The 14,220-nt window shown below is 38.6% G+C and overlaps 1 protein-coding gene and 1 long non-coding RNA gene across 6 annotated transcripts in view; one reads left to right on the forward strand and one right to left on the reverse strand.

Annotated features, from left to right (window-relative positions):
- The window catches only part of LOC131196407 (ras-related protein Rab-10-like), a 34,759-nt gene extending 27,595 nt beyond the window's left edge, over positions 1-7,164 (forward strand). The window contains exons 5-7 of one of the 3 annotated variants that reach the window (XR_009154713.1): positions 3,963-4,029; positions 4,466-4,567; positions 5,973-7,164. Coding sequence is in view for 2 of the 3 variants with exons in the window: in XM_058179194.1 (XP_058035177.1) it covers positions 3,963-4,121; positions 4,466-4,567; positions 5,973-6,050 (339 nt within the window). In the remaining variant the exon portion in view is untranslated. Of the gene's footprint in view, positions 1-3,962; positions 4,122-4,465; positions 4,568-5,972 lie in introns of all 3 variants that reach the window. The other 2 variants (XM_058179194.1, XM_058179195.1) reach the window with 2 other exon arrangements.
- LOC131196408 (uncharacterized) overlaps positions 1-14,220 on the reverse strand; it is a 148,018-nt gene that overhangs the window by 131,408 nt on the left and 2,390 nt on the right. The window lies entirely within an intron of this gene.

Here is a 14,220-nt window from a genome sequence, read left to right on the forward strand (position 1 = left end):
ATAAATTAGGCGGAAAAAGGCCTGTAAATGCCGGCTGGTCAGGGGCCATACCCTCATCGTCAGAGAGGTCCATCGCACGGCGGTCAGTTTCCTCCAATGCAGAAGGCTCAGTAAGAATAGAATCATTGGGGGAATCCGGGTCATCATAGGAGTGAGAGTCATCCTCCCCCTGATCAAGATGTCGGTTAGAAGCTGCAGAGCGGTCTGAGGTAACTCTGGAGGAGTGGCGAAGGCCCGCTTGAATGCCTTGTTGAATAGCTTGGGCAATCATGGCTTGTATGTCGCCAGAGGAGGGAGCAGAAATGCCCACAGTTTGGTTAGTGGTAAGAGCCACTGGATCGAGCTCCCTTCTTACTGCCTCTGGTTCCAGTAAATTGTCGCCACTAATTGGCTGTTCAGCAGGCAAATTAGAGGCTCCACCCCAGAGATTAGCAATAGATATTGGTAAAAGATCACCTTGCAACGACACCTGATCAATAGATACGGTGCTGGGGGAACCAGTTGAGCGTGACCCTGATTGGAGGAACGAACCTGAGCAGAGGATTTAGATGCTGCCTTATCACAGATTTTGCGAGGGCAAGATCGCTGTTTTTCATGTCTACTGACAGCCCTCGAACCAGATTTACTTGGTCTTGGCTTAATAGTGGAAGCGCTGTATGTACGGTCAGCTGGCAGTGCTGGGTCACGCTCCTGCATAGATGGTATCTCCCTGCTGGGAGAGTCAGAGTCATTAGCTCTCCTAGATTTACTTAAGGCTTTGGGCATGCTTGAACTATAAAGCAGGATGGCCAAATAAAGGGACAATGTAATTAAGGCAGGAAGAGCTTAATATATGGTTAGTCTTGAATGGCAAGTAGGCAAGTTTTCCTCTCCTTATGCTTGAAAGGTTGGAGCTCAGCGCCCTATTAGCAGGCAGCCCACTCCAGGCAATTAATTAGCTGAAAGTATTTGTAAATTGCAGCTAAGTACTGAAAGGCTGTTGCCACAATAATGGGGAGTGCAATTGCAGGCTATAAACAACGTAGCCAACTTGTGAAGTAAAAATGCCTGCTAAGGTCGGAACTCAGCGTTCCTGTGAAATTGGCTCAGCCGATGTGAAAAAAATAGGCGCGAAAATTGCAGCCGCTTGAAAATGGCGCCCAGAAAAAGGAAAAGAGCGAAGCTGCAAGGAAAATAGCGCCGCTTGCTGGCCAATTCCGGCGATCACGGCCAGAAAAAGGAGGAAAGTGTTGCCAATGAAAGGCAACACTAGAAAAAGACGAGGAAGCCTAAAATAGCTCTGCTAAACTCCTCCGAGCAGAAACCGTGCTAGCCGCTCTGCCGCTGCCAATACACAACTGTCAAAACTTAAAAGAAAGGCAAGCAGCTTCCCTCCGGCCGTGGGAGCGTGAAAACTCCACCGCCCCCCCGCGGCTTTAATCCTTGGATCGTTAAGCTTCCCCACCAGTTTCTGTCAGGGGGAAAACAATGGGAAAAGGTTCTTTAGTAAAAGAACCTTCCTGTCAGCTGCGGGGCCCCAGCCCAGGGCAACAAATATTGTCACCTGCGGGGACTTTGACAAACCAAAAAATAAAAATAAAATAAAAATAAAACTCACAAGTCCAAAGATACAATCACAAGTCCAGAGAATAGATCGAATACAGTCCAAAGTCAAATATTGGTGAAAATATTAGTTAGAATGAAGAGAAACTCTCGACGTGTCAGTCCAGACTGACGGACTGAGCCAAAAAGCTGGATTCCCCGGCAACAGAGGCGGGACTTAACAACTTTGTCAGGCTCAGTCCACCAATCTGAACGGAGAGCATCACCCATCCTGGCCGCTGTCTTCACCAATACGGAGAAAGGAAGGGTGGTCCCATGTTAGCTGCCTTAAGGTCTTGAAGGAAAGATTGGCTGCAAAGCTGAATGAACTAATGCTGTTTCTTATAATAATATTAATAAACAAACAAAAGTGTATTAGTTACATTACATTTGTAACAGCAGACAATAGCAATCGCACTTAGATTTATATACTGCTTTACAGCCCTCTCTAAGCGGTTTACAGAGTCAGCATATTGCCCCCAACAATTTGGGTCCTCATTTTCCCTACCTCAGAAGGATGAAAGGCTGAGTCAACCTTGAGCCTGGTGAGATTTGAACTGCCAAATTGCAGGTGGCCGACTGTCAGCAGAAATAGCTGCAGTAATGCAATCTAACCACCAATAGTGACTGAAAACACTGTTAAGAGGAGTTTGAAGAACAAAACAGCCTTCCATATAATTTCTGCTTTCTCACGTCACTGTTGTAAGCATAATTTATTGACTCCTTCTTGAGCTAAAGTGGCAATTTTAAATCACTGCTGAGATCAGGATTTAAACAACTAACTTGAACCAAATTTCCATTAAGGAAATTAATATAAGGGAAAATTCTTATTTCCTTCTTCACCATACCCAAATCTCTCATCTTTTTTTTCCTCTTTGAAATGAAAACACATTACATTTATAACTTGAATAACATATGAACACTTTATTTTTGCAAATTATCACGTAAGTACTTTATTTTGTTTTTAACTCTGTGATTATAGGATACATCTGTGGCATTGGCTTGCCTGGGCTGCTTTGAATTAAGAGGAATTGTCTTAGACTGCATACAAAATATATAATATAGTTAATGTATATAAATCACATAATCTTAAAAGTTTATGATCTTTTGGGATCACATTACTTACTAGCTGTCCAGGGCTGCATCTGGACCCTGGACCACAGGCCATGGTTGGACACGCCTATATATGATTTTCTCATTAAATTAAACTTATCTGGATTCATGCAGTACACTGAACCATAAACACATCACATGGACTGGCTTCACATAACATGCTAAGTTTCAACCAAGTTGTTAGTGTGCAAACCCAGAAGAATCTTCATTATTCTTTTAATTGAAAACATAAAATGTGTCAACATACAATATTAGATGATTAAAACAGAAAAGGAGGGCACTTTTTTTTCCTCATTCACACAACACTTTCTAGGTTTCTTTTCATGCAAGTTTCATAGCATGAAAATAAGTTCATAAAATGAAAGATACAACCCAGACTTTAACTTGGGCGAGGTTGTAGAAATCTTCCTGTTATCCATGCTTTCATTTGCTTCCCTTAGATTTGCTTTTGCTGGCACAAGTGATTTAGTCTTTATTATTATTCCAAACAATCAATTATAAAAACTAGAGGAAGGCAATAATTACAAGTGCTCAAAATAGCTATAAATTATCCGCTTTCCCCCATAAAGATAATTGCCATGGAGCTATACTGAATTCAGGTGACACAATGATATTTGCTACTCAAAAAAGTATCCTTTTTTCTCCCCAATTCAAATTATCTTTTCTTTCCTATTTTTCCCAAAGTCTCTCCAATAGAAGCTGCATTTGAAATGTAGTGGTTCACAAATGATGGCTTATAGAATAAACGTATGAAATTTAGTTACTTTTGCCGACTCATTGATGGCTGGCTGGGGGTAGGGTTTATGTATGTAGAGGCATCAATAGGGATTATGAGAACTATCTATAGGATTACTATCAACTGAAAACATACTTTTAAAGTTTTACATACCTTGGAATGTAGCATAATTTATTTTTTTAAATATTGATTAAGTCCCTAGTACAGCGATTATAACCAAACCTTGGGCTAAAACTCTTTAAATAGTTTGCATATTTAATTCAAAAAGAGATATTATATGCTTGGAGGAAAACATTACATTTTCTGAAACTTATTTTAGATGATTTTAAAACATTTGTATTTAAAAGTTCTGAATGAGTGATTTGAGATTTGAGAATGCGTAAATAATTGCATATCAAGCCAAATACATTTGAACTTTCCAACCTCTTGGGGGGGAGGGAGTGTAAGGTTGTAGGGGATAAGAGCAGATGAAAATGTTGGACAGGTACTTTTTAAATTTGAAACTGTAAAACATATTTTTTCAATTCTGTAGGTCTATCTGGTTCCGTTCAGTCTGGCAAAGATCCTTCACATCATTTACTATCTGATCTTTTTACTGGGTATCTCAACAACTAAACATGATTATGCTTGCATTGAAAACATATGCTGCACCATATGCTCCACAATGATGTCTATTTTCATCATTTTTAATGTAAAGTATCTGCTGGTTGTAAGCAACAAATGTACCATCTTCGAGAATATCAACCTTTGTGTACTACAGATTTGAACCTAGTTAATAAAGTATCTGCCACAAGTTAAAGAAAACTAGATAAACTGAAAGTGAAGAAGCATCCCTTCAACCATTACTTAAATATCCCATTATAAGTTTTAATTTAAAATGTTAATTCAGTAAATAAAGGAACAAATATGTGTAGTCCTCGACTTCACCATGGGAATTAGTTTCTATTCAGTGTATGAGCCATTTTTTTAGTTAATTTTTCTAAGAATTATATTTTAAAGCAAGGTATTCCCTTATTTCCTTTTTTTGCATTCCAGCTTGCTTGGGAATATGGAATACCTTTCTTTGAGACCAGTGCAAAGGATAATATAAATATTGAAAATGCATTTTCAGTTCTAGCCAAAGAAATATTGAACAAGGTAAGTGAATTGAAATTCTTTCTTATACTATTTCACATGAATTAAGAGAAATTGTCCAAGGTAAGAAATCTGTCCGCTACCTTTGTGTATTTTATTCTTTATCATAATAAGAAAAAAGCTATAAAGAAAGAAAATATGAACCAGAAAGGCTCAATTTTGAAAAGGTTTGTGTATATTATACCTATCTGCAATACCCACCATACCACTCTCAATTATTATTATACTAAGATAAAAAAACTAGTTCCTTCCAATTCAATAGACTCCAATTCATTGAAGTGTGATGTTAATATTTATCTATTTATTAACCTTACAGGTAGTCTTCAACTTATTAAAACTTTTATTAAAAAGTCCCGCCTTAGTCATGAAAGCCAGCTGGATGATTTTGGACTAGTCATACTCTTTCAACTCAACTCACTTCACAGGGGGGTTGATGTGGGAAAAATAAGGGGGGAGGGTGTTGAATATGTTTGTCACCTTGAGTTATTTGTAAAAATAATAAAGGCAGGTTACAAATAAATAAAAACAATAAAAAAAATCACGTACATTTCAAATCAAATAAAAAATTAGCATTAACCAACCATTAATTAACCAATTTATGGGATCTATATCCCATAAAATTAAATCTCTTTCCTGAATTTCAATACAGGTAATCCTTAGATTATGACCACGTTCAGTGATTGCTCAAAGTTATGATGGTACTCAGTGAGGGGGACTTATGAGTGATTCTCAGATTTGTGGCTCTTGCAGCTTCTGCATAATCATGTGATTGTGATTTCCAACAGTCCCTTGTGGCTTCCCACAAAGTCAGTGGGGAAGCCAACAGGAAGTCTGAAGTTGCTCCCACTGCTTTTTTTTGTCTGCCTATATTCTGTAACACCTGTTTGCAGCACCACCTCCTACAGCACTCTGCCCCTGCCCATGCTCCTCAGTACCTGCCAGTGGCCCTGTCTCCCGGAGGCACCCATCTATACTCCCTAGTGCTGATTTGCAGCACCTCAATGCCCCCTATGGTACCCATGCATGCAACCATGCTCTGGCGCACCTGCTCACAACATCCCCTGCCTGCCCATTGCTCTCACTTCAGCTCTCACCTGTGAGCCTGCCTGCCTGAAACGCCTACCTTCTCCTGCTTAATGACCCACAGGGTCCCAGGGTTATGAGTGTAACCAGAACTGCAGGGTTGCTGTTGCTAAGCAACGCAGTCACATGACATCACTTTACAGCTGCATCACTTAATGAGGTACATTTTGCATCCCCCAAGTCATTACTACAATGGGATGCTACTTGAATTTCTTTTCTCGTTAACAGTAATTTTATTTTAAACAATTTTATTTCAAATACTGAATAAAAAAGTATTTCTTTATTTTACTGGCTGAACACTATTCTATGGCTTTTTCCCCATCAGAATTCCTGTGTATTACTCAACTTAGATGTGGTGGACCTAAATGAAAAACTACAAACAAGATCTTGCTGCAAATTGTGACTGTACAAAGAAAGAGAAAGCTACTAATATTGGTGACTTGTATATATATCAAAGACTTGAATCTCTAACAGATAAAATTACTCAGTTACACTGATGCTAACAAATGAACAGATTCTTTATCCATTGACATTTTATGTAATTTCTGTGGCAAGCCAAACATTTGATTTACATTATACATCATAACTGTAAAGGTTATTCAGGATAGAAGAGTAAAAAAAACAAACTATCTTTAAATATTAGCCATCATAGCTTATTTAAACAATAAACCAAAAAGATAAACATGACATCTTTGTGAAGATCTGAATTCATATTTACTAGTGAGCACTTTTAAATACTTTGTAAAATGAGAAAAGGGAAGAAAGAACTTAGTATGAACTCAGGAATGATGGTCACATCAAAGCCTCCAAAGCAACCCAAAATCACAAACACCCATGAATTACCTGTAAATAAAGATTGAGCAACAACTGATTTCTCCATCTCTCTCCAAGATTCCAAGAATGCTTTTACAACACACACTTCCTTCTGAGGCCCCTACCAGTTCTCCAGCATCTTTAGTTTCCATTAGGAAGGGACAGAATCTTACAAGTAAGAATGTGCCTCAGACTTTATACTTAGGAAATGCCTTTTAACACTAATTGAGACAGTCATTTCTATTTTTGGGTACTTATCAATAAGCAACAACTTAGGTTCTTTAAAAAAAGCCTTTTACCAGAAACAACTAGAGAAACTAATCACTTGCAGAAGCTTAAACATTAAGAGAGCGCAGTGTGGATTTAACAAGAAGGGACATTTAATCTCCAATAAGAGAGGGATTCTGTATTACTGTATAATGAAAAGAGGGAGAGAAGAATTAATAACAATTGGCTCCTTCAAGTCTCCCTACTTAAGAGTTTACAAGAGTTGTTTGGACACCAAAAGATCTCTTGTTTTAACTTCAAGCAAATTCCTCCAAAGTTAACTGTATCTGATAGACTTACATGCAGCTAAATGATTACCCAGTGAAATAGGATGTAAACATTTGTTGACATTGAAACACCCTACAATCCCTGTATGCAGGTCAAAATGATGGATATGTTGGAATGTAAATTGGAAATCTCTCTATACATACAGGAGATTAAAAGCTGCCCACTGCAAACAGCCTTGTCAAGAGAAATTCAGACAAGCACTTTCAGACAACTTACAACCTAAAGATTACAGATGAAGCTGATTCATTCTTTTACAACACACACTTCCTTCTGAGGCCCCTACCAGTTCTCCAGCATCTTTAGTTTCCATTAGGAAGGGACAGAATCTTACAAGTAAGAATGTGCCTCAGACTTTATACTTAGGAAATGTCTTTTAACACTAATTGAGACAGTCATTTCTATTTTTGGGTACTTATCAATAAGCAACAACTTAGGTTCTTTAAAAAAAGCCTTTTACCAGAAACAACTAGAGAAACTAATCACTTGCAGAAGCTTAAACATTAAGAGAGCGCAGTGTGGATTTAACAAGAAGGGACATTTAATCTCCAATAAGAGAGGGATTCTGTATTACTGTATAATGAAAAGAGGGAGAGAAGAATTAATAACAATTGTCTCCTTCAAGTCTCCCTACTTAAGAGTTTACAAGAGTTGTTTGGACACCAAAAGATCTCTTGTTTTAACTTCAAGCAAATTCCTCCAAAGTTAACTGTATCTGATAGACTTACATGCAGCTAAATGATTACCCAGTGAAATAGGATGTAAACATTTGTTGACATTGAAACACCCTACAATCCCTGTATGCAGGTCAAAATGATGGATATGTTGGAATGTAAATTGGAAATCTCTCTATACATACAGGAGATTAAAAGCTGCCCACTGCAAACAGCCTTGTCAAAGAGAAATTCAGACAAGCACTTTCAGACAACTTACAACCTAAAGATTACAGATGAAGCTGATTCATTCTTTTACAACACTGCCAAGTTGTGTGAAGATGAAATATTGAGAAAATTAATGAATATACAACAGATGTTTAATCTGTTTAGCAGCAGAACTTCTGGTTCACATTTTGGGGCAGTATCTTCTAAAGCAGATTGAAGCTATTACAACAACAAAAAACATATACCTTGGATACATTTTGAACCAACTGCTGAAGTAATGAGAAGAATATGTTAACTTAATAGCTAGAAAAGGATTGAATTTACAGCACCGTTTATGATTCCATCTCTCTGATGTAAGATCTGGCCCATGATATTCTAATGCCTTGCTTCTCTCTAAGGCTATAGTTGGCTCAAATGGACTACAAGATATAGAGAACCCACAGAATAATATCCAACATTTTGAATGACCAACCACTGGGAACAGTTTAGCAGTATCTTTGCCTTAGTAAACTCAGTCAAATAATAGGGGTGTTTAGAGCCCAAAGGACAGAGAGTTCAAGATGGATGGCCCAAGCATCAATGAGACCGCAGCAGGAATATGGGTGGGGAAAAGTCAGAAGACATTACTTAGTTTCTTGGTTTATAAAGTTTATAAATACTTTTAAGATTTGTAAGATTCTGTTGATATAGCTTACAAGTAGATTTAGCTCCTCTGGTAGCGTTTCCTGTCTAGTCTACCCCATAAAGCTGACAGAGACCCAAATAATGACCTATGAAAGCACTGCAGCTTAAGCTCCAGATGGCCTTTGGCTGCTGGAGGTTTGCAAACTCCTCCTGGCCTGATCACTCTCTGATTGCTGGTGGGGAGGGAAGCTAAAGGATTCCAGTGACACCAACGGCCAAGAAGTGGTACACAAAGAGCTTTAGGGGAGACCCAGGATAGATAAGCCTGACTCTATGCTAGGCCTCCCAGGTCCTCCCCTGCACAAGACATCCCATTCTCTGTTTAATGGCCCACAAGTTTGTTTAATGGTTGCATCAGGGAGAGCAGAGGGTGGGCTTATTAAACAAAGCTGCTCATTTAACAGCCTAAACCACTTGTGTCAATAATGGGCAAGCTCCATTGCAGTCATAACTCAAGGACAACCTATAAGCGCCCTGATGGTGCAGTGGTTAGATTGCAGTATTGTAGACTAACTCTGTCTGCAGCCTGAAGTTCAATCCTCACCAGCTCAAGGTTGACTCAGCCTTTTGAGGATGGTAAAATGGAGACCCAGATTGTTGGAGGCAATATTCTGAGACTGTAAACTGCTCAGAGAATGCCATATAGCACAATGGGGCAGTACATAAGTCTAAGTGCTATTGTTAATGCTATATTTATATCCTTACTTAAAAATCAAGAAATGTTAAGACATCCAAGATAAATTATTGTAATTCTCACATGTAATGAACATATATTACTAGGAAGACTGTGATTTTCATATCAAAGACCACTCTGAAGAGGATAACCTAGAACACACTGGGATTGACTGGAGGATGATGAATTATTATATGTCCTATTGTTTTCTCTCTATTGTTTTTATAGCTTTTTGACATGGTCAATGACTAAACAATTAAATCATTATCGTATTATATCATTATACAATTTTAAGTAACTTACCATTGAAGGAAAATTCTAATGGTGCTCTTTAAATTAAAGCAGGATCCCCAACCCCTGGGCTGCAGCCCACTATTGGGCCGTGAGCTGTTTAGAATCGGGCTGCCCAAAGTGGTGGGCGAACATGCACATGCCCGCCTATTCCCACTTATGTGATCAGTGAAAAATCCGAACACTCCATTTGTCCATGCACTCCAATGTCCACCACTCATGCAAATGAGAGTTGTGTACATGTGCATTTGCCTGCTGCTCTCACGGAATCAGCCCCTCTCTGCCCCACCAGTCCACAAAGTTGGAAAGTTTGGGGAATTCTAAATCAAACTATCTCAAAGTTACCACCCTATGTTGTCTAATATAGTTTTACCCCCAAATCTTTCTTATGGGTCTTTAAAAAAAAAAAAGCCCCTGCATACAACTATTTACGTCCCCTTTTGAGAATTAACATTAGGATAGCTTTGATATCCTCACTCTTGTAGCTTTCCTGGGCTTAAAAATTATTAGATCTTTTTAAAGAACCAGATAAAGCAAGTGAAAAGAATTGATGAAAATATATTACCTATTTCTTATCCCATTATCAAGGCAGCAAGAAACCTCAGGCTCCCACATGAATCATTGTTAAGTTCAAATGCTCCGGCAGCATTTATAACATAAGTCACTTTCAGTTCCACTTTGCTCAGGAATAATTTTATTACTACCCTGTATGAGGAAGGAGGTTATGATAGCTGGCATAAAAATGGTATTGGGCAGTTAGGAAGGTAGATTTATTTCTATGTAAATAATGCCATTTATAAAACATTTTATACCAACCACCAGAAGTTGAGGCTATTTGAGGATTTGAGTTGTATGCAGAAACATTGGAAAACAATCATATCTTGAGATCACAGCAATGTTTAGTAGTGGAGACAGTTCCTCTGTATCATGCTTTACCGAAGAGTTAAATAGGTCAGGTATAATATTGCAGATTCATTCATGGGAGAAGAGTCTCAGAAGGTTCGTGCTAGAAAATTCTTGTTCCACTTCATGATTATCAGCTAAAAAGTGCTGTAAGGTTCCATTTTGTGCCCCAAGTTGTAATGAATCTGTACGTGCAGGGAAAAGTCAGTATGATAGTCACATTTACCTTTCACTTACTTCAGAGACTATAGAACTCTTGAAGGAGCATCACAAGGCTTCTTGTCATGAACAACAATGCTTAAGAGGCTTAGATCAGGTCTTTGATGGGGCTGTATATTTGAAGGATTGTATATTTTGAGGAACTTTTGCCATTAGGGTTCTCGTGGCTTCAATGGCCAGCTGAGGACAAGCTATTTGTCCTATCCAGGCTAAACTATTATTGCTTCCAAGTCCAATTCAAGGTATTAATGTGAGATAGGGCCTAGATGGCATGGGGCTACAGAACCCTCTTTGTCCCGTTACATCAGCCCATCCCACTTGATCAGGCAGGGAAAATATGTTGCAGATCCTGTCAGTTAAAGAACTCTAACTAGTGGGATCTAGAAAGACAGCTGTCTCTGCTGTTGTCCCTGCCCTGTCGAATATTCTCCTCGCTGAGGTGAGACAGCCGCCCCCCAGTCTCCTGACCTTCTGAAGGAGCCCAAACATGGCTCTGCGGCCTTGTGTGGAGAATCCAGAGGACCACACAGCCGTGGAACTGGCTGGTACTCTGAGACCCCTGCATTCAACTTTTCATCTAATTTTACCAGTGTGTAATCATCCTTGCCTCCCTCTAAATCTGTAATTTTTATATACTATTTTTATATTTTAACATTTTATTGTACACTGCCCAGAGTCCCTCTCTGGGAGGGAGATGGGCAGTTCAAAAATGTAATAAAACAAACAAGCATTCCGTACAAAGCTGCCTTTACAGACTATCTGCAAACTTGAATTGGTATTAGAATCTAAATACCCAGGAGTTGGTAAGAACAAGAAGTCAGAACATATGATACCTGTAGAGCATTAACTATGATTTCCAAAGCTAATTAAAATTGTTGGTATTCTGAGAGCAAGCAACGTGGAGAATAGTTTTCACCTATATCAACATGTCAGTACTTTTTAAGACAGGAAGGGGGACTCATCACATTTACAAGTTGTTCTCCTGGTTTCCATAAGCTGTGGTATCCATATGGATTGCTGTCTCAGCCAATTCTGACATCTTTCATGAAAACCCTAGAGTCCTATCTGTTCCTTCAAAGTTCTCCATGGCTGATTCTCTTTTGAGATTTAGCTGCAATACAGTCTGTTTCAATACCCTAGGGCAGTGTTTCTCAACTTCAGCAACGTTAAGATGTGTGGACTTTCCCAGAATTCCCCAGCCAGCATGCATTTTTTTTATTCTTAAGGGCCTGAAATTACTTTAAGTGTAGACAGTACTCATTCATAGTTGTATGACTACAGTAATCAAAATTCTATTTTTTAAAAGATCTACCTAATATGCCTGACTTCTTTAGTTCAGGAACCTATTTCTGCATTTCCTTTGGGAGACAGTGTCAGCAGGGCAGGCTTGAGATGTTGTCACACTGAACAAGGTATATTTTCTGTCAGACATAACTTACTTTACTGAACAAAACAACATCTGTGACATTCCCATTGGTAACCAGTCACCCTAACGCATGAGAGAGCACTAGAAGTGAACATCAGTTCCTCCCCGTGTCATTTTTTCAAAACAGTCATAATACCAAAAGAGAGGATATATTTATGTATTATAAGGCATAAGACTACAAAGTGGGAGACTGTGAGTTCTAGTTCCTTCTTAGGCATGCAAGCTGGCTGGGTGATTTTTGGCCAGTCACTCTCTGTCAGTTCAGCCCACCACAAAAAGTTATTGCTGTTGGGGAGAAAATAGGAGGGAGAAGGATTTTTAGATATATACCCTGCTTTGAGTTATTTATAAAAATAACAAAAATGTGGGATAAAAATCATTTTTTAAAAAAAATTGTATTATGTATTAATTACTCTAAAGATGTATAAATTGTGTAACTCCAGGGACTCTTGGCTAAATATCCAATTGAAACAATACAGTGAACAATGGGTTAAAAAGCAATTACAAGTAGTTCTCACTTAACAATTAAGTCATTTTACTATTTGAAGTTATGATAGTCACAGAATTTACTGACTGATAACCACCCCGGGCGGTCATAAATGGTCAGGCTGCCCTCCCACAGCCACTTGCATTGGTGGGGGGGTTTGTCATCTTTATAACAGACCATGGTGTTCTACAGTCACATGACTGCGATTTGAAATGTTTTTTGCCAGTTTCTGCACTTTTGGTTGGTTACCAGCAAAAAAAGCCCATTCAAATGAATGGGTTCACTTAACAATTGTGGTGTTCACTTAAGGACCACCACAAAAAAGTCTGGAAAATTACTTTGGGTCACATGAGTGCCTTGATTTATGACCACAATGACTTACAACTGCAATTCCAGGCTGAATTATGATTAAGTCAAGGACTGTCTGTAAAACCTTAAAGAAATACCAAATAATGATGGCCTACTTAGTCATTAAAATTCTAACTATTCTTTGGATGGCCTTGGATGGGAGAACTCTTTGTGCTCCGAGTACGAATAAGGAAAGCAGCCACCAACAACTCCCTACATGCCCCCTTCAGTCATACCTTTTGATAAAAAGGACCTTCAGGCAAGGACTCCCTATTCGTCTGGGTCAGTTGGGCAGAATTTACTTAGGACAGCTAGTCTTCAAAAGACATGTGTCCTGTAGCTTTATTGACAATAACCAGCATATTGAATTGTACTTGGAAACAAGCACTAAGAAGCACAGCCCCCATAACTGTGATGTTATTAGACAATACCATATTGCACAGTTAGCATACAGGTTGTTGCATTATACATTAGCTGAAATTTCAGAGTGGTCTTCAACAGCAACTTCCCCTCCCCCAAGTTAATTGCAATAATCCAGGCATGAGATAACAAAGGTATGTGTAACCATATTGAGAGCATCCTGTTCTAATTAAGTCTGCAGCTGACCCTTTGCCAGGCTGACCCTGGCAAAGGGTCTCTTGGGCATGGTTTATATTTGATCTGATTTGGCTAGATTTTGGGATGTAGCATGTCTTGAACTGAGTAAGGAACTGTTCTGCCTTAGGCTAAATGCAAAAAACAAAGCACAAAACACCAAACTACCAATATATAAAACAAGTACTTCTATTTTAAGTTATAGCCATCTGCCACAATCGCTGCAAATGCTAAAATTCTAGGGTCATATCTCATTTTTTACCTGAAGCAGTACACACATTCCTCCAAAGCAATAGCAATGTCCCCAACTTACACATATGAATTTTCTAAACTGCAGAGGCACAATTCCATTTTCAATTACAAGAAAATGTTCTATATTTAATGGTCTATAATATGGACTCTACTGTACTTTAGAACTAAAAACAGAAGTACAGTGACATGAATGTGACACCTGTTCTGAAAGTAACCATGTCTTTTTCTGAGATTAGATGGTTCCCCTCTACTACTGCCATGCGATTCTGAGGTAAAAATGCATTTGGTTTAAGAAACCAGAGAAAGGTATGTGTGTGTAATAATTTTAAAAACAGAGCTACCATATATTAGTTGTAAAAATCTAGATGTCCATTTTAACAGTTAAGTATTAGTTCTTTCTAATGTCTCTGCCATCTTGTGATTAGCTAGATTTCTGTAATCTAAAAATAG

Source organism: Ahaetulla prasina, chromosome 3 (genome assembly GCF_028640845.1).
Source record: "Ahaetulla prasina isolate Xishuangbanna chromosome 3, ASM2864084v1, whole genome shotgun sequence".
Lineage (NCBI taxonomy): Eukaryota > Metazoa > Chordata > Lepidosauria > Squamata > Colubridae > Ahaetulla > Ahaetulla prasina.